General features: G+C 44.8%; 1 protein-coding gene across 8 annotated transcripts in view; it reads right to left on the reverse strand.

The window, feature by feature from the left end:
• Positions 1–26,081, reverse strand: part of Ptprm (protein tyrosine phosphatase, receptor type, M) — a 704,621-nt gene that overhangs the window by 419,445 nt on the left and 259,095 nt on the right. For 5 of the 8 annotated variants that reach the window (XM_039083125.2, XM_039083119.2, XM_063266822.1 and 2 more), the window contains exon 1: positions 14,633–14,901. In XM_039083125.2, the coding sequence (XP_038939053.2) occupies positions 14,633–14,896 (264 nt within the window). In that variant the 5' untranslated portion in view covers positions 14,897–14,901. Of the gene's footprint in view, positions 1–14,632; positions 14,905–26,081 lie in introns of those variants that run through there. The other 3 variants (NM_001168632.1, XM_063266820.1, XM_063266818.1) reach the window with 1 other exon arrangement.

Here is a 26,081-nt window from a genome sequence, read left to right on the forward strand (position 1 = left end):
TCCCAACAGAATGCAGGAAATGGAAGACGGACTCGGACATTGGAGTCATGACAGAAGAAACTGATACGTCAGTCAAAGAAAATGTTAAATCTAAAAGTCTCCTGACATAAAACATCCCGGAAATCAGGACGCTAGGAAAAGGCCAGTCAAAGAATAATAGGAATAGTGAAATGAGAAGAAACCCAGGTCAAAGGAATGGAAATTGATTTCAACAAATTCATAGAAGAAAATTGTTCTAACCCAAAGAAGATGCCCATCCAGGTACATAAGCATTTGGAACACCAAATAGAAGAGAGACCGGAAAAGAAAGTCTGCCTGGGTATAATAATCTAATCATTAAACATACAGATAAATATCTCCAGCAAAGTATCCATACAAAATTAACTAAAAGTAAATAAATGAATGAATAAAAGCGAATCAGTACCTGCCTGTATATAAACGGCAACTGGAATGAGAAAGAAATCGGGGAAACCATACCTTTCACAACAACCTCAGATGATATGAAATACCTGGGGGTAACTGTAACTAAGCAAGCAAGAGACCTGTATGATAAAAACTTTAAGACACTGAAGCATGAGTAGGACCAACCAACCAAGTCATACCCACTGCGTGATCGTGAACCTCAGACTACATCGTTCTAAACACTGTTCTACATGTCTTCTTAAGTAGCAACGAAATGACTCCTAATTATATTCTTGTAGACTACAGCCTTGCTCAGCCATCAACAGAGTCTCTTCCGATTGCCACAGATAGGAACAAAAGCAGAGACCCACAGTCAGATAAAACCCAGAGAGTGGGAGACCTTGGAACACTCAGTCCTGGATGCGATGTCTCTATCAAATCCCTCCCTGAAGGAGAAAGGGAATTCTGCAGAAGAGGAGGCAGAAAGAACTTGAGTCAAAGAGGATGGAAGAACCAAGAGCACAAGGCCCCTAAATCCACATGATCAAAGCTCCCCTGAGCTCACAGAGACTGCGGAAGCACACACAGGCCGTGCACATGAATGCACAAGGCTCTTTATACACATCCTCTGTCGCTGTTTTTATGACGTTCCTCAGTGTGTGGATGAGTGGGTCTCAGATTCTTGTGCCTTTTCCTTCCGTTTGTTTTGTCTAATTTTAATGGATTCCTTCTTGTTTTGTATTTCATATTTTCTTTAAAAATGTAATGTAAAAATAAATAAATATGTAGGTAAGAAGGTAGGTAGGTAGATAGAGAGATGATATATAGGAATATTGATAGATTATATAGATAGATGGATTATATATAAATATATAGATAGATAGGTAGATAGATAGATGATAGATAGGTAGATAGATGGATAAGTGGCAACTATTAGACAGCAGAGGGTGCTGGCTACTGACAACATTACCATTAGGTACTGAAGAGCATTGCTACTCTAGTCATAAAAGATTCTGAGCAGAGTCTAGTACCAGACAGAGTCCAAGTTATTTGTGATGCCGAGGCAGAAGAATCACTTCAGCACAGGAGTGCAAGCTCAACCTTGACCACAATGCAACAACAAAATGGATTTTGAAAGATTCAAGTAAGGCCAGCTGCCTCCAGTAGGCAGGTTCCACTGTGAACCAGCGACTTTCAGAGTACACTTACCAGAGGTGGGGACTCAGCAACGAGGTGCTTGAGGTTAACCAGAAGAAACAAGAAAAACATCTGATGCAAGTTTGAAGCAATAGGTTCAATGTTGCTTCAACACCAGAACCACCTTTTAAAAGTTGTTTTAAATTTGCATTTTTTAATTTCGAGGTGGTGTGTGTACATGTGCGAGCACACGTGTGTGCACATGGGAGCACAGAGCTCACAAAGACCAGAAGAGAGCTGTAGTTGAGTCATGGGCAGCTTGTGGGCTGCCTCATGAGTGCTGAGAACCAAACTCGGATCTTTCCAAGAACAGTGGTGCACACCCTTAACCCCGAGCTGTCTCTTCACAGCCGCACAGGTTACTTTTGAAAGAGGCATTTCCTGGCTCTCTCCGCTCTCTCTGCTCTCTCCTAGTAACTTGTTAAAAGCTTTGTAAGTGGTCCTCGTCAGTAAGATTGTCAAGTTTACATCCAGAATAAAATGGTCAGTACAAACCACAACTACCAAGTAGCTCGGGTTTATAGAAACAGGACAGGAAGTGGACGCCTTGATGTGGCGGCTGTGACCAGTACTTTACTCTCCACTAGTAACATCTGACAGTGGGAGCTCCATTAGGAGGTGTCTAACAAATAAAAAAAAGGTTAAAACTTTTTTAAAAAACAAAAATTGTATGTTCTAAAATAAAAGGGGGTCAAAGGCTAAGGCCCACCTTCAGTGGGCTTCTGGGACACAGATTTTAGAATCCCATCAAAGGCCCATCCTTGTCTGCCCCTGTCCTCCTGGCAAAGCCTTCCAGTTTATCCTCTCTGGCCAGCCCTTTGTAAGGGAGCTTCAAAATCTAAACCTGGATTTTGTCTTCTTTTTGTTTTCAATCAAGTAAGGCCCTCCCCCTTTTCATTAAAGAGCAAGAATTGCTTTGGTGCAGACCGCAGGTATGTACCGAACACAGCAGCCACAGGGGTGACTGCAAACCGAATGGTCCAGGTCCAGGAAAGATTGACGTCAGAGAAAAGAAGAACTTGGAGAAAGCAGCTACACTTCTGGAGAAAGGAAATGCACTAGGGTGAGGATGTGCTCTGCGGGCACGTCATGCTGGCTTTTGGCAAACACAAGAGAATGTGTAACAAATGTCCTGTTTGCTAAGCCAGACTTAGCTTTCTTTGGGGGTACTGAACCAGGACTTTTAAAGAAAGCCTACTTTAAACTTTGATTGATTGACTGATTGATCGAATGATTAGCTGAAATACCTGTATAGCCCAGGCATCTTTTGTATTTACCATCTAGTTTTCCACAGTCAGCCCTGATGAAATATAAAATGAACTCATATCTAGAGGTCAGTGCCCTGACTCATAAAGGTGGATCATTTTCCTGGAGTTGCACAGTATTTGGGATTGGAATGTAGTCTGGTCCATTCCCCTCCAAGTATGAATCCTTGTCATCTTACTGAAATTATCAGGTATAAACAGATTTATCACATGGACATATCACACAGGAAAGGCAAGTGCTGCAGGCTTTCTTCACTGCTGTGTTCCAGACTGTGAAGCATTAGGTACATGGGCAGTAACAGGAGCTTTGCACGGGGGATTTGTTAAGCCACAGAGAAAGATTTTGGTTGACCTGTGCAGATATGAAAGGGAACTGCTGACACGGAGGAAGTGTGTATGATTTTTAGAAAGCTTAGGTTCACGCCGATTAGTTTGTTTGTATGCAAATCACTAGGGAGGTAAAGACCAATTAGGAGACAGCCGCAGAAATGGTGGCTCGATCCATCCCCTGTTATGGTGGATATGTGGGAGTTGGAATGCGGAGAGGATGTGAGCAGTAGGTTTCTTAAGACCTGGTGGGCAGGGTGAATCCTTTTTCAGAGTGTAACCTTGTAACATTGTACCAGGTTTGAGGCCTGTAACTTTGTAACCACAGAGCAAACACTTCCAGAGAGTCGGGATCAGAGTCATGCTCTGCCACACCTGACATGTGACACAATTTTAACAATATCTAAGTTAAAAAGAGAACTGGCAAACAACTGCCAGGGGCCAAATCTGTCCACCCACCTGCCTGTGCTTTGTTATCAAGCTCGGAATGTCTTTTTTTTTTTTTTTTTTTTTTTTTTTTTTTTTTTTTTTGTAGCTTTCAATGGCAGGAGACAACTCAAAATAATACCAGTACTCTGTGATAGAGAAGAATGATATGAGATTCCAATTTCCACATCACGAATAAAGTTTTATTGGCTCACAGCCATGCTCCTGCATTTACATTTTGATTTTGGCTGATCCAGACGACAACCTCAGAGCTGACTGGTTGCCACAGAGACCGTCTGGGCTGCAAAGCCTGAAATATTTACTATCTGTTTTCAGAGCCTTTCCTGCTTGGCTTTCCAACACACTGTCATTACTCTGGTTAACAAGAGAGCACATGTCAAAAGCAATGCCGTGTCACAGCTAAATACAATATGCCTGCCACTCCAGTAATGGCCGCTAGAAACCCCGCTTCACTGGTTTTCAATTCTATTGCATAGGTGTTATTTTAAAAGCCCACCATGGCTTGGAATATCATAACCAAGTTTTTAAGATGTGTAATTGCAGCCTGCCAAAACCAAACAATAAATGCTAATTATTTTATAGAACTCCCCCCTCCACATATTGTACAAAATAAAATCCAATGCAGAAATCAAATTTTTCTCTACAAACAAAAAGGCATTGAGAAAAATCTAACATTAACATCAGCTCCGTTTTCCTGCTGCAGCCTCTGGTTCCAGGTGGATGTGGGTCACCAGGCTTTTGCCTGCTTGTACTTCAGTTTTGTCCTGTTGCTGTGATAAAGCACTCTGACAAAAACCAATTCCGGGGAGAGAAGGGTCTATGTCAGCCTGCAGGTCACGTCCATCACTAAGTCACGGCAAGCGCTCGAGGCAGACACATCTTAGTTATGGTTACTAATGCTATGACGAAACACCATGACTAAAAGCGAGTAGTGGGGTGGGGTGGGGGCACATTTGACTATGTTTCCATAGTCTATTCCTGAAGGAATTCAGGACAGGAGCCCAGAGGCAGGGGCTGAAGCAAGACTTAGTGAAGCTTGCTGGTTTGCTCAGCCTACCTCCTTATAGAACCCAGCCTACCTCCTTATAGAATGCAGGACCACCAGCCTGGGAATGGCACTGAACACTCACAATGGGCTGGCCCCTCTGCCATTACTCACTGTTTAAGAAATTGCCCTACGTCAGGTCTGCCTATAGCCTGATCTAATGGAGGTGTTTTCTTCATTGAGGCTACCTCTTCTGAGATGACGTTAGCTTGTGTTGACTTGACATAAACCTAATCAGCACAGGAAGGCATGGAGGCGTAGTGCTCTCCGGCTCGTTCCTCTAGGTTTATGCTCAGCTAGCTTTCTGCAGAGTCCCATACTACTTGCCCAGGGATGGTAGCACCTAGTGTGTTGGGTCCAGCTACGTCAGGATAATTCCCCACAGGCAGGCCCACAGACTGACGTGATCAACAACATCGAGGCTTCCCTATGAGATGGCTCTGGGCTGTGCCAAGTGGAAAATTAAAGGTGACTAGGACATCTGGTTTTTAACAAAAGGTACATTTTCTGTGTAAGTGTGTACCCCAGTTTGGGTCTTTGTGGCTGCGGTAAAACACCACGCCCAAATGCAACTTGGGGAAGGGTTTGTTTGGTTTTCACATCCTGGCCACAACCTATCAATGAAGGGAGACACTACTGGGAACTTAAGGCAGGAATCTAAATGCAGGGACTAAAGCACAGACCATGAAAGAAGGCTACTCATGGGCTCACATCCCATGGCTCGCTCAGCTTGCTTTCTTAGGACAACCCAGGATAACCTACCCAGGGCTAGCACTGCTCATGGATGGCTGGGTCTTTCCATACCAGTCATCCAGCAAGAAAGCATTGATAGAAGATAATCTGATAGAGGTGACTCCTCCCTAGAGAGGCCCCTCTTCCCCGTGCCTCTTGTTTGGGTCAAAGAGATTAAAAACTCCAGTAGCAGGTGTTGTATATCTATTTGTGTGCATGCATTTATGTGCACATACATCTGGAGGCCGGAAGACAATGTCAGATGCATCCCTCAATTGATCTCCACTTTATTTTCTGAGACAAGGTTTCCAACAGAACCCGCATCCCAGGGACTTGGCACGATTGGCTGGAGAGCAAACCCCAGGATCCCCCATCTCTTTCTCCTGAGGGATGGGGTTACAAGAGCACACCGCTTTGCTTGGCTTTTTACTTGGATGCTGGGGATCTGAATGTGTGGCAAGCAAGCTTTACCCAGCCACAGTCACAGTCCCCAAACTTCTTAAAGAAAAAGAATGTCCCTATACCCTAGCTCCACTTATACAGTGAATATATGACAAAGCCAGAAAGCTATCCTTACTGCAGGATAGTTTTATTGCAATATTTAACTTTATATCATCTTTCTTTCTCGGGGTTAGCTTAATGTGAATTATAAACCCATCTTTATGAAGCAGCAATTCTTTGTATGCAAATTTGAAATCTCCCCAAAATTTATATGCAACCCTCAGATCAATCTTGATAGCACTTTAATGGTCATGTGTGGACCTGCAGAGAGTTGCAAAGGTCTGATTGCTTAATACCTGGGGCCGAGCAAGGCAATGCTCTCCTATGAGAGCTTTAGGATGGTTAAAAAAAAAAAAAAAAAGACAGTAAGAGGCTGTGATGAGCCCTATGGTGGAAACATCTGTGCTAAATAAGGTTTACTCAGGCAAGAAGAATCGTGTTGTCATAGGTTGAATGTGAACAGAATAACCCAAATTAACATAAAATCATCTTCACCCCTAAGCCCTTATAAAGCAAGGTCATGAATCGATGGCTGACCAAATAACACTGTGACTAGAGGCTCCTGGGAACCCCAGAAGCAATGGCACAGTGCAGGAAGCCTCCCATACCACTCCCTTCTAGATGCACAAATTCAACCGTGGCTGGAAAAATATTTTGATGCGCAAAAAAAAAAAAAAATTTGCACATCAACTTCTGATGTTGTCTTCATTCCACCTGAGATTGGGTGCACTCGGGGTGGTATGGCCTTATGCCGCTTTCGTTCCCCAAATAAGAGTAAAACATCTATTTGCGAAGCGTGACACTGAGGTGCTGATTATAAGTAATCCAGACAGGATTTAAAGATCAAGACCCCAGGAGGATATGCCTGGGGGTAGTCAGTGTCCTAGGACCAACCCCCTCCCCCACCCCCGGGAGATGACCTATGCACTAGCTCAGTGTTCCGTGATTGTGAACCTAACTGTGGCACTGAGAATTTGTTTTGCTGGTGTTGGGGTTACTCTAAATCCCCACATTTATCCCCAGACTCTTCCTGATGGCTCCTCACTAAAGTCTCAGCACACAGGGGCTGCTCTCCCCGTCTTTGAGACTTTGGGGACAGCCCCTTGCTGTCCGGTGGGCGGAGCCACTGGAAGAGCTCTCATTTGCTCCCTAGATGCGCTTCTGACCATTAGCCTGTCTGTATCTGATGTCAGTTCTTCCTCTAGGGGGTGCTGCCAAGGAAGATGGAAACTTGAACACTGCAGCGTCCTGATCCTCCCTGCTCAGCGAAGGAGCAAAATCAGCCGTTGTGCTGCCACATTCCCTGTATGAGCAAAGACAGATTTGCTCACCAGCACACAGCAAAGGTGCCCGTTTCCTAGACACTCAGTTAAGGGTATATGTCGGTCTACATATCCCTGATAGTTTTAACTTAAATAGAAGCAAACATGGGTCCTACTCACTTTTATAAAGTCTATTGTTATGCCAAATGAATTAAATAAAAAATATAAGGGCTGGAGAGATGACTCAGATAGGCACTGTCCTTACAGAGGACTGGAAGCTCACAATTGCCTACAAGTCCAGCCCCCAAGGCATCCTACATGTCTTATCCCCTTGATCACCACCACTTATATGTAAACACACATGCACACACATGCAAACATATGCACACATGTGTACACATGAACACACTCACACACCTACATGCATGTACACACATGTGTGCATGCACACATATACACATGTGCCCGCACACACATACACACATGCATGCAGATACATACCCATGCACACACTCACACGTGCACACACATGCATATGCATATGCAAACACACATAATTTTAAAATAAAACAGAGAAGTAAAGATGAAAGTCTGTAGTAAAACATTCTCTAACATAACAAAACCAAAGAAAACCACAAATAAAAAAATCTATCACATTAAGGACTCGGAGCAGACTTCTGTAGCTCAAAAACAGAGCGCTTTCTTAGCACCCACAAATACCTCGGTCCCATCTTTATATCAGAAAAGGGGTGGGGATAAATTTGTATCTTTATCAGGTAGCACACATCTGTAATCCAGCATTCAAGAGACTATGGCAGCTTGGGCTGTACAAATAATAAAGGCCCTGTTTCAAGCACTAACATGAACTAAACACTAAAAGAAAGACAATGATGTAAAATACCCCAGCATTCACTTCTAACGGTGTACCATCCAAAAACATGTTTTTGTTACCCAAAGACTCAAAGGACAACCACATTTCAATGGAACAATTGGTGCTTTGGAATGTTGTTATTGATTTATTGGTTGTCACTCCAGGCATCACTCATGCCAGCCATGTGCTGTACCACTAAGCCATACCTGTAGCATCTACATGACCACCTCAAATGTCTCCTGTTTTTCCTGACAACCAGCATGACTTTCTGTGTGTACACGTGCGTGTCTGGGTATGTGCGTGTGCCTACGACAGCATGTGCACATGCTGTCTTTCAGAAGACTATGATAGGATCGCAGCTCATCTCCTTCTTATATACAGCAGGATACAAGAAAATTAAAGTAGAGAACAAAACAAAAACAGGAAATTACAAGAGGCAGTTCTGATAAGCAAGCAGCAGCAGCAGCAGCAGCTACCAGAGGTGTGAGAACGCCCAAACAGAAGAGGTGCCTATCTCTGATCGTCAAATACAAGTTGAGAATGAGATTTACAGACGTAGCAAGTTTTGAAAAATGAAGAGATAGGGTGTGAAGATTAAAAGACCATCACACGAATTACAAAGCCTCCTGGATGCTGGTCTATATCAATGAGGCAAGAGGCTCCTGGGTCCACACTGGCTTCTTAAACCAGACTGTTCATCTTGCAAAAGAGCGGGATGCAGTCTGGGGCAGATGCCTAGGCTCACAGCCATGCTGGAGGGAGAGTTATACCTCACTTTTATACCCAATTCCCTGTTGTCTCAAAGACAGGAAGTGATTTAACTATCCTGCACTTAGAGTAAGGGCCACAGCCAAGGAATTTAGTGAGTTAGAGGATGTGGTGTTTTTCAGGTGCATTCGAAACCCGCATTTCCCAAGCATGCTTCGGGGAGCAATGTGCTCAAGAGGTATTCTGCCAAAACCAGAGCTGATGCCAGACTCCAGCTGGGCCCGCACCTGCCCCGTCCCCTCCTGGAGACTCAGAGACACACCTGGATCCCAAGACAGCCTACAGAACAAGACTTCATTCACCTCTAAGTGACATTGACCAACCAAAGCCTCCTGCAGCTGCCGGATTCACCCAGCAGGCTTCCGAAAACCCCTTCTCTGGATAGCCATGGCACACTGGCTGCTGGGGGACCTACAGGCTTTCTGAGAGAAAACGAGCGGTCTGCTGGTAAGCATGGTGTAGAAACCCTGGCAGCTGTGCGGGAAATAGTAGTTGACACTAAATGTGAAGTAAGATCAAACATCCCCCGTATTCCCTCAACTCCTCATTTACCAGCAAAGCTGTCAGCTGGCAAAGGGTAAGTCTTGGTTTAGCCTCCCCCAACTTACAGACTCCTCTGTGTCCTTTCTACACAAAGAATTTAAAGTAGAACACAGAGGCATCCACTCCTAATCTTCTGCCAGGGCCCTGGACGCACCTCAGGAACCTGATTCAATGGGGAGGTGTCATGACTCAGACAGAAGCCACTCTATTCCATGGCCCCATCTCCACAAACTCCAACCTTAGCGCGGAGCGGCCTGTGGAAGAGATTCCCAGGTCACTCGTGCTGGGTCCTCTTCACAAAGCTAACATGAAGCATCCTGCCTTCCTGGCCTCTCACTAAAGTCTCAGACTCACCCTCTTCAGCAGCGAGTCAGATCCTGGAGTCCCAGGAGCTGTGTCTCTGAGATCTAACTAAGGATGATTAGAAAGATCTCGGCGAGATCGATGGACCAGCACTCTCTGGCTGCAGGGGCATCTGAAACATGGGGGGAAGGAGAGGGAGGAGGGGAAGCAGAATCAAAGGTAGAACTGTTTCTTTTTATCAGGACAATGAAGCAAAGGGGGTAGATGTGAAAGGAGAATTATCCTACCAATGGCAAGAAGTCAATGTCTAAATCCAGGGAAGCAGGCGCCCTCAGGCAGGGAGTAGCCTGTGCTTCCCTTACAGTTTCTGAGTCCCAGCAGGGCAGCTACTGCAGAACATTGGTTCAGCAACAATCAGGCCAAACATTAATTACACAATTAAATATGTGTTAATCACCGAAGACTTGACAATTTGTGTTTTAAGGAGCCATAATTAACCTGCAATTAGCTGTATTCTGTGCAGGTTGCTATTGTACCTGCAGAATGCTCTCCCATAAATAGTAAGTGCTACACGAAATGACTGCTGCGAGGAAGGGAGGCCTCGTGCTGAGAAAACACGCTTCAGGACTCTGTCCACCAAAGACTGCATGACAGGACGACAGTGAACAATAAACCACGCCCAAGACGACCAATGAGGTTCAACCAGAGCATGCAGCAGATGGGTCTAGGCTGATGGAAAACTTCCACCACCTTAAAACTGCACGTTCCAGACCCTGGCCAAGATGAAAGACAACTTTGTCTTTTGCAGCCAATTCCAAATGAGAAATGGGCTCTCTTGACAGAGTCCCTGGAGCTAAAGGGAAAAGAGGAGTCTAATGAGCCTGGCACCGTCCCCATCTGTGTCCTGGAGAACAGCCATCAATATGGAGTCAAACACCCTGAATGTGGCCGAACTCAATGGGACGAAGCCTCACCTTGGATTCCTGTAGAACATTAGTTCACAAACATTCAGAAAAGAAACATGGGGGCAGGGGGTGGAGCAGACAAATGTGTTTATCACCAAGATCTAAAACGTGAGTTTGAGCCCCAGGACTCTGTGGTGGAACGGGAGAACTGACTTCCTAGAATTGTCCTCTGAGCTCCACATTTACATCCTCCCTAACCCCTTCTCTCTCTCTCTCTCTCTCTCTCTCTCTCTCTCTCTCTCTCTCTCACACACACACACACACACACACACACACACACAGATACACACACACACAGATACACACACACACAGATACACACACACGCACAGATACACAGACACACACACAAACACACATACATAGACACACACATGCACAGAGAGAGAGACATATACACAAATACACACACACTCACAAACACACATACCTGGGCACACACATACACAAACACACACAGAGGCACAACCACACATACAAAGACACATGCACGTACACACACACACACACACACACACACTGATTTTCTTTGTTTCACCCAATCTCTCTCAAAGGATTTGTTTCTGGGCTCCATACCTCACATAATATCCTTTGAAACTCCAGTAAACATACTTGGGGAGCCCCTGAGCATGTGAGGTACCCCACTTTGCCTTCTCACTGTCTCCCAAGAGCATCAATGGTGGCTCCACAACGGTCACCATAAAATGAGAAGCTCTCAGAACCCACGTGGATTTTACTTCCCTTTTCACTCTGCACGGTCATTATACTTAGGCCACAATCACTTGCCGAGCCTGGCACACTAGCAGGCGTGATGCTAACAGCCAATCGGCCTCACCAAAGTTTGTGTCCTTCAACTAGATGTTAGCACTGCCCATTGCAGAATTAATGGGGAATCCTTCTGAACAATTCATTTATCTACTGTGGGCTGGTGATGTAGTTCACTGGGAAACTTCATGGCTGGTGTGCACTAGATCCTGGGTTCACTCCACGCACCACAGAACGAGCACAGAATAACAATCCCCATTTTGCAAGTGTCAAAATCACCCAAGAAACTACCATGTGAATGTATTTTAATACTATTTCACAAATATATAAACTTTACGTCACTTTGCAGAGGTTGTGTTGAGGGAGAGCTGACACCTGTCTCCTTGAGAGAAGCTCTCAAGAGCACCGTCTCCTTTAAATACTACCGTCCTCAGCTTTCAGGCCCAGAAGTCACAGCTTTGTGTGCTCAGAATACATCATTTGGACATTGGTTTTCTTCCACTGGGTTCCCCCAAGAAAGTCACATGCATGCATAATACCACAGCTTCTTCAATATTTTGGAATTGGAGTTATTAATCATATACAAATCATATTCATATCATCTGTCTGGTAGAAGGCTATAGACAAAACTACATGGAATTCTTCATTCAAAGAAGATGACACCCCCACACACACACATCATGATTCATATTTGTAAAAGCAACAAGAGATGATCACCATCTCTCCTATGTCTGCAGCCCATGGAAGCCCACCTCAGGCAGTTCCAGATGGCCCTCGTTCTGTCTCTTATCTATCTGACTAACCCCCTCTCCCTCCCCCGCTTTGGATGACACCTCAGATGAGGAAGTAGAAAGGACCTTATGCTGGGTGGTGGCTTCCCTTCATTTAATCTCCATTGATACAGCTGTCTCTTTCCCTGCAAGTAGACAAGATAATCCAAGTCCCTATGGTGATTTTGAGGCTGATGGCTCTGTGTTTAGCTGCGTATCCTCTGAGTTCTCCTGTATCATCTTGGATGTATCATTTATCAAATGTTGTATGTTGATATTAGGGCAAACAACTTTGGTTGTTTGCTGTCCCTCAGCAGAAAAGGGGGAAACTGAGGGAGTGCTAGCCCCACAGGCTATTGAGATGCCAGATGCTAGTGCAGTGTGTTAAGGAATTTCCTTTGAGCTTTCAGCTCAAAGCACATCAAGGTCCTTAAGGAAGCAGTCAATGCTGTGCATTGACCACATCACCACCACCAAGTCTCACAAACAACAGCGAAGTGCTAATTGCTAATATCAGAAGGTGAGACCTTCCTGAAGGGGTCAGGTCACAGGGATACTGCTCAGATGATGGAATTAATGCCCTTAGGAGAAAAGGCATCCGACCTTGGACTCTCCACACTTCCGAAATGCAAGAAGGCAATGTCTATGTTCAAGCCATCCAGTTGACAGTATTGTGTCACTGTGGCTCACTAGAGTGAGCAAAGCAGTGGCTTGCATAAATCCCGAAGCTATGAGAATCTTGTTCTCATCTTAGTTGGTAAATTATGCACCATTCAACAACATGAGTGAGAAAAGGTAGGTTGGAGGTTTTGGAGTTTGGATAGCGTCCACCATGGGTAAGGCAAAGTATTTTACCAGTAGTCAGTTGTTCAAGAAAATGCCTTGAAAATGGCAATAGCTCATATTCTCACCCCCACCAACCCTGGTTCCCTCACACAATCTACTTCCCCTCCCCATCCCTGGGAGGGCTGCTCTTTCCTGAAGGGAAGTGGAAGAGGAAAGATGGGCTGGGAGGAGTAGAGAGAGGGGAAACTCTGGCTGGGATGTAATCTAAGAGAGAAGAACACATGAAAAAGAGTAAGAAAAAATATGGCAATAGCCTGATCGATAGAACGACCCATGACACTGCGGAGGAGTAGATTCATTTCATGAGCCTGGTTTCCTGAGATTGCTCTTGAATTAAGCCACACATTGAATATGTGTGGCTCTTTAACAAGGTTCAAAAAGAGGCAAAACAGAAGTTCTAGTCTTGATTGTAGTTGATAGCATACCAAACCACCATGTTGAAAGGTCTTATGAGATCTCTGTCTCTCTCTCTGTGTGTGTTTCTCTGTCTCTGTCTCTGTGTGTTTCTCTCTCTCTCTCTTTCTTTCTCTGTCTCTGTCTCTCTCTCTCTGAGACTTAGGGGAGCAGAGCTCAGGCAGAAATGAAGGAGAGGAGGACAGAGAGGAGCAGGATATGCGCTGACCCTGTGTAGTTACGTCCTGTGGCTGAGTTTGGGATGAGCCTATAGTCTGCTCCACAGGACGGAGGAGGGAGGCCTGCTCAAGAGAAGTATTTCCTGCTCTGAGAAGATCCCACAGTCAGACTTTAATACACAGAGACCTTAGCTATCCAGCATGGGAACTCCCTGACCACCCTCAATGCCCAGACAGTGTTTGCTTGCTGCCTCTCCAGAGAGAGGAAAACTCTGCCCCAAAGGCCACGTTTTAAAATTATATTGCTGGCTGATTATAGTATATTTATATTAAAATAAGGTATTCATTAGTTAGGGTATGTTCCTTCTTGAGAAAAAAACTATTTTTTTAATAAGTGAAAAATGGGAAATGTGAATGGAGAAAATTTATAATATGATAATGCAGAAATGAAAAAAAGTCACATTAGCTGGGGAGATGCCACGTTTCATGCATTTGTTTTATTATATCTTTTTAATATAAAAATAAAATTAAATATATTGCTTTATGCCTGCTTTATTAGCAGGCCAAGGAAAGTTTAAATATGTCACTAAGTAATCTTTTATAAGATGTCTTCTTCTTTTAGGATATGTTATGTGTGCAAGTGCTTTGTCTGCATGTATGTGTACCACAGGAGTACACATGGTACTCTCAGAGGTCAGAGGAGCCCATCAGATCTGGAATGGATACAGGATGTGGCTGTTCACACTGTCTGGGTGCCGGAACCAGGTTTGAGTCTTCCGAAAGAGCTGCTCCTCGCTGCTGAGCCATCTCTCCAGACCATAACATGAGTCACTGCTATTTCTTTTTAACTTAACTTAAACCGAGATAAACAAACTTGAATTATGTTTCTGTCTCACAGGTAACTGTAAGACAGGCTCCAGAAGATCCCACTTACTGCAGCATTAACATTTTCTGACCCACTCTCTGATGTCACTAATAAAAAAGCAACTTACTTAACAATTGTAGAAATTCAAAGACGATTTGAAACATGAAATGTCAAGAGGGCACATACCTGGTAAAAGTTGGGCCAGAAGGTGCTGACGGCCAGCTCTGCCCTGTGCCACGTGCGGGTTGGGTCTCCAGATATGTTCCAAATGGGATTCCCCAGCGGCCCATTGTTCACCTTCACGTAGACATTGAGCAACCCCGGGGCCGCGTTACTCTTGCTGGATACAAAGTAGTGAAAGTCAATGCAGTGGGTGTCGTTTTCCTTAAGCTGAGGCAGGAGCAGGTGAGCTCTCTGGCCTTCCGGTTTCCCAGAAGTGTTCACCAGCATGAAGGAGCCTGCGGGAACAGAAGTCGAGCGTCAGGACCCAAAACAGTTTTGGGGTGGGGGTGGGGGCGCCCTCTGAAAAGCCACTAACATTTATATGAATTAGCAATGTAATCACACATGTTTCACTTGAGATTAAAACAAGCCACCTTTATCTTTCGGAGAAGGTGTGTGTTTCTGTGTCACACAGGCTGGTCTCAAACTTATGAACCTCGTTCCTCAGTGTCCTGGGTGCTGGGATTATGCCACCATAAAACTCCAGTTTCTATAGCAAGTATATTGGGCGGCAGCTATGTCAGGCTCCTGCACTTTCTTGGCAACTGCAATAGTGTCTGGGTTTGATGACTGTAGGTGGGATGGATCCCCAGGTGCCTGAGAGGCTCTGCCAGAGCCTGACGAATACAGAGACAGATACTTGCAGCCAACCATTGGACTGAGAACGGGGTTCCCAATAGAGGAGTTAGAGAAAGGACTGAAGGAGCTGAAGGGGTTTTTGCAACCCCATAAGAACAACAATATCAACCAACCAGACCCCCCCCCCAGAGCTCCCAGGGACTAAACCACCAAACAAGGAGTACACAGGGAGGGACCCATGGCTCCGTCTGCATATGTAGCAGAGGATGGCCTTGTCAGGCATCAATGGGAGGAGAGGCCCTTGGTCCTGAGAAGGCTCGATGCCCCAGTGTAGGGAAAGGCCAGAGCAGGGATGTGAGAGGGAGTGGGTGGGTGGTGGGGGAGCACCCTCATAGAAGCAGGGGGTTGTGGGATGGGGGTTTCCAAAGGGGAAACCAGGAAAGGGGATAACATTTGAAATGTAAAGAAAATATCCAATAAAAATAGCCTTCAAAAAACCAAAACCAAAACCAAAATAAAACAATACTTCCAGTTTCTTTTATCCCTTTTTTGGTTTGTAATCTTATGTCTCTACCGACCCCTAACATATTTATGGGGCCAATGAAGAAAACTATCCCAGACATTATTGCAATAAACCTGACCTATAACAAGCATGAGATAGAATATTTACAGACCCACTGGGGTCCATCTGGGAGCCAGTGACCTCCAGTAGCTGTTCATATTCCAGTCCATTTAAACCTCACACTCTTAAAGTCATCTGGCTTCTGTCTCGCCAGCCCCATTTCAAGCATCCGAAGGCCCATGTTACTTCGTGTTACTGCACTGGGCAAGCAAGGCACAAAACAGCCTCACTTTCTTAAAGGCTGCACCGGGAAACACTGACCTATTTGTACCACAGTCGGACAAACACGGCCAATCTATAAACAGATTACAGGATACTAGAAAAGATGGCCACGTGCTGCGATTCCTACAGCCAGACAAGAAGACCATCTTTGACCGAATATCATGAGAACCAAGTTAAAAATATAAGCATAGCTTATTTTTATGTCATATTTTAATAACCTTATATTAATATGCAACATACATGTAGTATTATATATAAATAGTACATCATATATTACATTTATATTTATTGTATATACATTTATATTTTATTAAATATTATATTATAGACTACTGTTTAAAGATCGCATGATGGTATGTGTGTGTTCACAGTTGTTAGCGCCTTAGAGCCCTGCATGGTGTCTAGAGCCCTGCATGGTGTCACCCAGCTACCATATCCGTGTCAGCTGAAATGGGGTCTCAGTTCTGAAACCATCTTATTCACGAGTTTGGAGGAGTAAAAGGCAAGATCAGAAGTCTAAGTTCCAGTTTGAGTTTGTAGTCCCTCACTCCAACGATCTGTTCTCCACCCAAACAGACACATATAGCACAGATGCCACCAAAACCCGAGAGGGAGTGGCAGCAGCTGCTTTAAAGGAGAACGAAGATCGAGGGTGGGTCTCGTACCTATCAGGGAAGGGCTCTGTTTGTAATGTACTTTAAACTATGGGGGAACCTCAAGTACGACTTAGGAAAGACTCAGAAGTAGGAAGTGAGGGCACGCACCTGTGGCCCCAGCTACTCCGGAGGCTTAAGGTAGTAGAACTGTCAGAGACAGAGACCTCAAGGCCACCCGGGACAATGTAACAAGCTGGTATCCCCAAAGGGAAAGCAGAGGAAAAGGAAAAGGGACACTGCATATGTGTGGTGTGTGATATGTGATGTGTGAGCGGTGTGTATATGTGTGGTGTGTGTGTATGTGTGACATGTGTGGTATGTGTATATGTGTGACAGGTGTGGTATATGGTGTGTGTATGTGTGTATGTGGTGTATGGTGTGTGTGTGTATATGTGTGGTGTGTGGATGTATATGTGCTATATGTCTAAGTATGGTGTGTGTTATGTATGTGTGTTTGTGTGTGTGTATGTGGTATATGTGTGTGGCATATATCTATGTGTGGTATGTGTATGATGTGTGTGTATGGTGTATATATGTGTGTATATGTGTGTGTATGGTATGTGGTGTGTGTGTGTTTGTGTGTCTAACAATAATTAAGGAAGAAAAGGTCATGAATGAATTGAGAGGGAGTGGGTAGGATATGAGAGGAGAGAGAGGGGAGAGAGAGAGGCAGAAATAAAACCCACCATTGTAAAAGTAGCATGAGAAACCTCATGCTGTCTGGCTTCTCTGTGCCTATGACAAGAATGATCGCCTCACCTGGTAAGTCACAGGGTGTGTAGTCCCTCCTGTCCATCTCCACACAGCCATCTAGAATGCAAGGCTGCCTGTAGACAGCACTGCAGTGCTTGTGTGTAGGGCTGGGAAATATCCGGGATTTCAAGTATCCATGCTCATGGTGGGTTTGAGAGCCTATCTCTGATATACCGAGAGGACTGCTAGGCTCATCCTCACAGTCCTATCTCTTTTTATGCCTGTTTCTGTCAGAAGGCGACAAGACATGCTTCTTAAAAACAGATTAGGACTGGAGGAATGGCTCAGTGGTTAAGAGTACCAACTGCTCTTCCAGAGGTCCTGAGTTCAAATCCCAGCAACCACATGGTGGCTCACAACTATCTGTAATGGGATCTGCTGCCATTCTTTCTGGTGTGTCTAAAGACAGCTACAGTGCACTCATATACATTAAGTAAGTAATATTTTAAAAACACAGATTAGAATAGTGATCCTCATAGCAGCACCTCCAGTTCCTGTCCTTCTTGTTTTCAGGACATCAATGTGTTAAACACATCACCTATTTGAGAGGAAAGCCAAGTCAACCTCCCTACGAATGCTGAAAGAACTAACGTGTTCAGTCCTAGACGATTATGTCTGTTTAAGAAGTAACCCTATATACCGAATGTTTAATTTCCACTTATGCCTCAATGTTTTGACTGAAAGGAGATATGTTTTCAAAGGGTAACCGTGTCTCCCTGTGTAGTCCCTCAAATTTCCTCCCCCACAAGAGGCACTCCAACTGGGCCAACGAGCAAAGGCAGTCATAATTCAAATTAACACTGGAGCTCTGTTTGTGTTCTTGCAACAAAACACCCTGAAGTCCCAAATACATAAGCAAAAGATGTGACTTTTCAGGTGAACTAAATGAGCAACACCCAAGGAGGTCAGCTTCAAATGGAGCAGTCTTTAGATGCTGGCAAGGAAGGTTTTGAGGAATAATTACCTTGGTTTCCCCCAAAGAAGGAAAACTCTCTTCTGAGAGCATGCAATGCTCCCATTCTCCAATCTCTGGGTGAATTAAATTTAGCTTAATCATATCCATTGGTAAGCGGTCTTGATTAGACTATCTTGCGGCATTGTTTGTGACAGCAGCGGTAACTCGAAGGATTACTTACTCTTCTCTGCCCCATCATTAAAATCTGCACTGTGTGGAGGAGACTCGAGCTAGACAAACGAAGCTGGGCAAACGGAGGACCCTCGCCAGGCATGAGGGAAGCCATCCATCCAAGTAACATAAGGGGAGATGCTCTCACTTACACCACCCGTGCCACTCGGTGCACAGGCAGACGTAGAAGCAGCCATCACAAAGCCTGCATTCTAAAACCTCATTCCAGCAAAAGGCAGATCTGGTCATCCCTTCACATCGGCCATTGTGCCTTCATTTTATCCCCTACAAGACTGCCTTCAATTCTGTGATTTTAATGAGGAAAAAAAAACCCACAAAACAAAACAAAAACCCCTCCGAAACATGTTCACAGTTCTGCTGCCATCCTTCCCACTGACTCTAGTGTCTGGGGCCGTCTGGGCTGAAGAAGACTCTTGGAGACAATCAGTGGCCATCGGTGTGTGCTCCGGCAGCAATGTTCAAACCATCTACAACAGAGCGGCCTCTTTACAAAATCTAAAACCATCTTGGCATCTCAGCCAAGTTTATGTACAATACCATACACACAAGTTGGTAGGAAAATGGGAATAAAGAAGGCACAAAATATAAACTGTGGGTTTGTTTTTACTCACTGAAAGGAATATAAAAATTCCTCTCTCCGATGCCATGAACGTGGCCTCAAAAGTCTGCCACTTTCCATGCTGGTGGAAGACTGGGGTCTAAAGTGTGGGCCAGCTGTGAGACGCATGGCCCAAGCAGAAGGACTGGTTAAACACGGCAACCAAAGAACGGCATGATACTGAACCTAGGTGTTGCCTGTGGAGCCCGTTCCAACACACATAAGACCCCTGGATACTCCAGCCCTCAGACAAATGACAGGCTATTTACAGAGAGGCTACACACACCCTGCCTGTACTTTACATCAGCTCTGGGTGACTCACCATCCCTTATAAGTCTTATCTGCCACAGCTTTGGGAATAGTGACACGAAAAAATTCTAGACATTCAGTATAGGCACAGATTCTTGACGGATATTTTCAAATACTTTGACTCTGTGGAAATACAAGACTCTGGTCTGTAGCAGCCTGGCTACATTTTTGCTTCATAATAGATGGGATGTGTGTGTGTGTGTGTGTGTGTGTGTGTGTGTGAGCATGGTAAATAGATTTGGCTTGTGTACTCAAAGGAAAGAGTTCCGGAAGCCAACTGTTTCTAGCGCAGAAGCTGCTGAGGAAGACAAAGGAGATTGGGAGGATGAAGAAAAGACAGATGTCAACAGGGTGCCCGGGAGGCCTCAGAGACCCTCAGTGTAGAAAAGAACTGGATTCCAGGCCAGAAGAAACCATGCATGCAGCAGACCACAGCACATAAGGAGGCCAAGTGTATGAGTAACTGTTCCGAGGGGGAGAAGGCATGGGGGCGGGGGTGCAAATTGTACCTGCATATGCCTGGGCCTAAGGCTGTTTGGAGTTGACTTCAATACATCTCAGAATAAAGACCCAAAAGAAACAGAGCTCACAGGACCAAGAGCTTCCCCTCCCACTGATGCCAGGCAAGACCACCCTCTGCTATATATGCAGCTGGGGCCATGGGTCTGTCCATGTGTACTCTTTGGTGTGGGGCAGTGAAAGACACTCTGGTTCCCTGCTGAGGAGGTTTGAATCCCGGAGACCCTGAAAGGGATGGTGGGCTTTTCACCTGACTCCCAGGAAACCAGGCCGGTCACTAGCCTGTAGCCCTTCATAGATTTGTGACCATTAGTCACAGAAGGGCAAAACGGCCCAAGCCCCTCCACAGGTAGAAGATGTGGCTGCCACCAAGCTCAAGCCCACCTCTGTCCAACCTAGGACTTTCCCCTCGGAACGGGTCAGAACGCTCCCTTTTCTCCCCTCACTTCCCCCTCCACCCCGGGGCTAGATCCAGCCGGTGGGCCCACACTCAGTTCTCAGCTCTTCCATTAGCATCAGGTGGTGCCTGGATGCCCAAGAGCCTGAGAACCCTGTGGTTCCTGCCTCCTTGCAGGCCTGGTGACGTGACTGGGAGCCAGCTCCAGCATTCAGACTGCCCTTCCCCACTCCCCACCCCCTGAGCCTCAAGGCTTCTCACAGCCAAACACCCACCCTGTGGCAGTGGCAGCTGTGGCAACATGGGGCAAGCCATAAGCGTGGTCAGACTTCTGGAATCCAGCCTCCCCAGCTGCCGGAGCCCTATGGTGGAGCAGACACAGGACCCCACCTTTAATCCTACACTTTGGTAGTAGGGGAGTGCTAGAGGAGTGGGGCAGGAGTGTGTGGATTGGGGAGCACCCTCCTGGAGGCAGAGGTGGAATGGGGTGTTTTTGAGGGGAAACCTGGAAGGGGAATAACATTTGAAATGTAAATTAAATAACCAAAAAATATTTAAAAAACAAAAAAACATAGCTCAGTGAATGAAGCTCAGGGTCCCCAGGAGCACCTGACAGAGGTAGGGGAGCCCAAATGGCTCCATGCTCCAGAGGCTATGCGCAAGTATAACAGTCTTCAAATGTTTTGACTATGATTTCCAGTACCAAACATGCTCAAGGCTGCAAACCACCATCCGTGTGGGGTGCTGGGTGCACGCGCACATACAAACACAGAATGTTCGTGGGCATATCTGTCACTTACAGGTGTGGTTTCTAATTCAGATGGCTTTCAGTTTGCAGTCTCAATACATTCATGCTGGCTGCAACCCCTAACCCACTCACAGCCTCTGAACAGTTTTAGACCAGACTGGAACTCCTGGCTAGCTGGTCCTGAAGACATTAAGGATACAGCTTTCGAGCTGTTCTTAAGGGTCTCACTTCCTCTCTGCAGTGGCAAACACCCAGATAGCCCTTCCTCCTCCTCCTCCCTCAGCTAGTGTTGACAAGACTGCTGATAGGGCTTCTCAGAAAACTGAGAAAACTGGGGGAAAAAAATCAGTGAGTCGAAGGAGCAAAGATCTCCAGGGCAGCGCCTCCGGGAGAGTGGCCAGCAGCACTCCCAAGGCAGAGCATCCTGGAAGCTACAGAAAGCCCTGTCTTCCAAGTCTGCTTCACGTTTGGCACAGTGCACACCATGTGCCCTTCTCAAGCTGCTGCCTGCCCTATACCCTTTGCAAATATTCATCCTCCCACGAACATGAAATATTTTCTTTTTCAGCTACCAGGAAATAAAACATGAATATGAAATTTCTCCATTCGGCCAAATACAAAATCACCCTTTTTTGCATTCCTAACAGTTACTGACCAAAACCACTAATTTATTACATTTTCTCTCTCTGTCGTCTCTCTGTTTCTCTGTCTCTCTGTCTCTGTCTTGTGTTTCTCTCTCTCTCTCTCTCTCTCTCTCTCTCACTCTCTCTCTCTCTCTCTCTCTGTGTGTGTGTGTGTGTGTGTGTGTGTGTGTGTGTGTGTGTGTGTGTGGTACATATTGGTCTAGCCTGTGCCATCCTGGGACTGAAGCTGACAGGTTCATCCTGAGACAGCCATTCTTCAAAGTCACAACAGTTACTATATAGCACTGGGCATTCTTTTTGAAAGAATTCCACAACCATCTAGGTGCTAGCTACAGCTGTTTCCGGAAAGTTCTACCAAGGTTCATGTGTTGAGGCCTTGGTGTCTGGGTAGCACCAACCACAGGTGGTGGGAAATTTACTAGGCAGGATCTGATGAGGGACTAAGGTCAACAGAGGCATGTCTTTGGGGGTGACTGTGGAACTCAGGTCACTTCCCTTTTTTCCACACTTCTTGACAGGAAGTAAAGGGATTTTGTTCAGCCACCTGTTCACTGCACAATATAATTATTTGCTCAGAAGAATGGAGCCAAAATTGTGAACCGAAGTAAACCTTTTATGTTTATAAGGTGTATCAGAGGGATTTGTTACAGTATTAAAAAGCTGACTGACACAGTAGTATCAAATTAACAAGCAGAGTCCTTGCACCTCAAGTATAAAGACATACATACATACATACATACATACATACATACATACATACATACAGATATTTAATTTTCAATTTAATGATTCATAGACAGCTGGATGGATGCTTTTGTTATGAGCTGAGCACAGGACTTCTTTGGCCATCTCTAGCCTCTTTCAATCATAGCAGGACTCCCCTGAACAGTCGGTGTGTGATAGGCATTTTGAGAGAACCAGAAATACACCAAAACTGCCTGTCCATCAACGTCCTGACACCCAGCTGTAACCCATGCCTCAAATGTTTCATATTCACCACAGAAAGTATCTATAGAACTGTAGGGGCAGTTGGACAATCCCCGAAGCTTGCCAATGTTGACATATTCAGGAGGTGAAACAGCTGCCCAGAATCCTAGACCTAGAGGGCCATCGGCCACTCTATGAGAGGAATCTGTGAGGCAGTTATCATAAGAAACAGAGCAACATTTAAGAGGTTCATGGGAAGGGAAGGAGCCCTGGGAATTCCATGCAGGCAAGCAGCAGGGTCGTCTTTTATGTGCGGAGTGAGGCTTTCATGAGAACTAGACTGGATGCTATTGTGTCATTTAGACAAACCGCTTCAGTGACTTAGCTGGAAAAATACTAGGTGTGAGCTTTATAATTTATAAGTGTAAAAACAAAACCCAAGGAAAACAAACAAAACCTCTAAACTCTCTAAGGTAGCTAATGACGGTATCTCAGGCATGAGCCCCAAGTACAACAATCGGGTTCTGACAGGCAGGCTATTTAGAACGTTCTTAAGAGGCTGCTTAATTTCCCATACGTCAAACACTTTACTGATTGACATCCTTAGAAATGAGCTCCCTTTTTGTTCTAAAGCTCAGAATGACACAAACCATCACAATATAAGATACCACTTATCCCCCAATCAATGTTGATTCAGAGACTTCCTCCCTCACTTCCCTTCCTACCCCCTCTCCTTCCTTCCTTCCTTCCTTCCTTCCTTCCTTCCTTCCTTCCTTCCTTCCTTCTTTCCTCCTTCCTTTCCCTTCCCCTCTCCTCTCTTCTCCTTCCTTCCTTTTTGCCATGTATAGTTCTTGTGACCATCTACCACCTAACACATGACTCCCCTTAAGAAATAATGGCACAACCAGTTTTTATACACAACACAGACCAAACTTAAAACTTGAATAGATGCGTCATTATCTTCAACATTTCTAGCTTAACAAGCACTGCTGATGGGACTCAGTCAGTAGCTCTCCTAAGAATGTCAAAAACTCTACACACATTCTAGCGCAAAGCTCCTATGTCTCCAAAGAGGAAGACCAAGGACATTTCATTAGCTTGGCTCAGGACAAAGACAGTTATTTACGAAATTTGATCAAAGGGCAGGAAGGAGAGAGTGTCAGAACTCAGCAGTGTGAGTGAGGTACGGTGGTAAACGCCTGTGGTGCCAACACTCAGGAGCTGGAGGCAGGGAGACCTGGAGTCCAAGGTTATCCTCTGCTACTTCATGAGTTCAAGGCCAGCTTAAGTTAGATGAGACTCCAACTCATTCCTACTCTCCCAACCCCATCAAAAACAGAAACAACCCCAAAACAACCCCCAAAATAAAGACCACTTTAATATTACTAGATGAAATTAAACCAGCTTTCATATAAAACTAGTGATACATTTAATCGGTAAGTTACGAAAACGGCCTAGAATTTAAGGAATCTTTCAAGTTAGTAAGAGACAGAATCAAGATACTAATAAATGATTAGTAAATTATATTAAGAAACGACTGGCATTAACAGAAATACGATTATGGCTGAGGTGCCAGAGACAATATTCCTCTTCACCACTATACCAAAATGTTCACATTATAGCAAACGCTTGGTATAATTTTAACATGAATATGTTTTTTTAAAATATAAAGATTTCAATGTCAGGCGTTTGCAAGTTGCCACAGAAGAATTTGAGAACAATTGCGTCTGACATTCCAGCTGTAGACGCCTTGACAGTCAGATCCTCTGCCCTTGTTGAGTAGACAATATGCCTTAGCCCTGAGACTGTAGCAAAGTCCTTCCCAACTCGAATCTATAAAATCAAGGCAAGCAAAGAATACATCACTGCGCCAGCGAGATCCACTGAGGAGGCGTGAAGAGGCCTCAAGCACCCTCCCTGTGATCTAGCACAGAGTAGAAATGCACAGTTTGGCCTTGTTCCTGTTTTTCTGTGTTTGCTTTAAAATCTAGTTGTATTTGAAGATGAGACGCCATCTTGGCAAGAGTAAGGAGAGCCTAGAGCAGTGGTTCTCAACCTGTGGGTAATGACTTCCTTTCAAAGGGGTCTCATTTAGCTATCCTGCGTATCAGGCATTTACATTATGATATATGATAATAGCAAGTTATAGTTATGAGGTAGCAACAAAATAATCTTATAGTTGGGAGTCACCGGAAGATGAAGCACTGTATTAAATGGTTGCAGCACTAGGAAGGTTGAGAACCATTGTTCTAAAGAGAAACATATAAACATATCCTCCGTTTCTTTTGGCTATAATAAAACCTACTGAAACCCTGATCCCCAAGAAACTGGGATTTCACCGTGAGTCTCAAGAAGACAACGCCTGGAGCTAGCCAGAGAAGGAATTTGTTTCTGGAAAGAGGTATCCAGCAGTGCCCACAATTTACCAGACCACTTGCAGGAAACAAGGGAGCCAAGATGAATCAGTGATGGGCAGAATGACATTGTGCACCCAAACGAGGACTTCTTAGTTAGACATACTCTTTCCTCTCTATTTAAACCTAAATGCCGTCCTGGAGACACGGTCCAGTTACATGGGTCTTCCAGAAAACCAGAGTTTGGTTGACAATGTGGAGCTCAACCAGCTCACAACCACCTGTACCTCCAGCTTTGGGGTCTCAGATGCATTCTGACTTCCATGGGTACCCCTGTGTGTGTGTGTGTGTGTTAATACACAAAGACACACAGCATTCACATAAGTGTAAATAAGTACTTAAAAAAACATCTAAACCTTACCTCAAGGATGGCATGGATGGGGGGTAGGATATCTTTATTTGTTGATTTTTCCAATGTTGCCAGATTGAATAAATCTTTTTCTGCTTTTCCTGATTAGTTGTTTCTTTAATTAGCCTGAGGAGGACAGGTGGCCAAGCCTAGCCTGTTAGGGCTGCCAAGTCCAGGATCTGACCCTAACAGTGCAGGAACAGATGGGACAGCCGAACACTTACTTCAAGGCCATTTCTCACCCATGAACTTATGGGCGTCAATGACATTGTCATTATATAGGTTTGTGTTGTCCAGCTTTATTCAGCCTAGCAGGCTTGGTCAAACAAACTGAGCATCCTATATTTAGATGTGTCTTCAATATTTAAACCGATTTTAAATTTAAATAATCATTCTAGATGTGACTTATGGAAAAGTCTCCTACTGTGATTTAAATATTGAAGTGTTGCCAAGCCTGTTGAATCTGAAGTGTACATGTGTTTTGTTCCAGGACTAGGATTCCATAATAGCAAGTAGTGATGGAGAAAGA

This window comes from Rattus norvegicus, chromosome 9, assembly GCF_036323735.1.
Source record: "Rattus norvegicus strain BN/NHsdMcwi chromosome 9, GRCr8, whole genome shotgun sequence".
Classification (NCBI taxonomy): domain Eukaryota; kingdom Metazoa; phylum Chordata; class Mammalia; order Rodentia; family Muridae; genus Rattus; species Rattus norvegicus.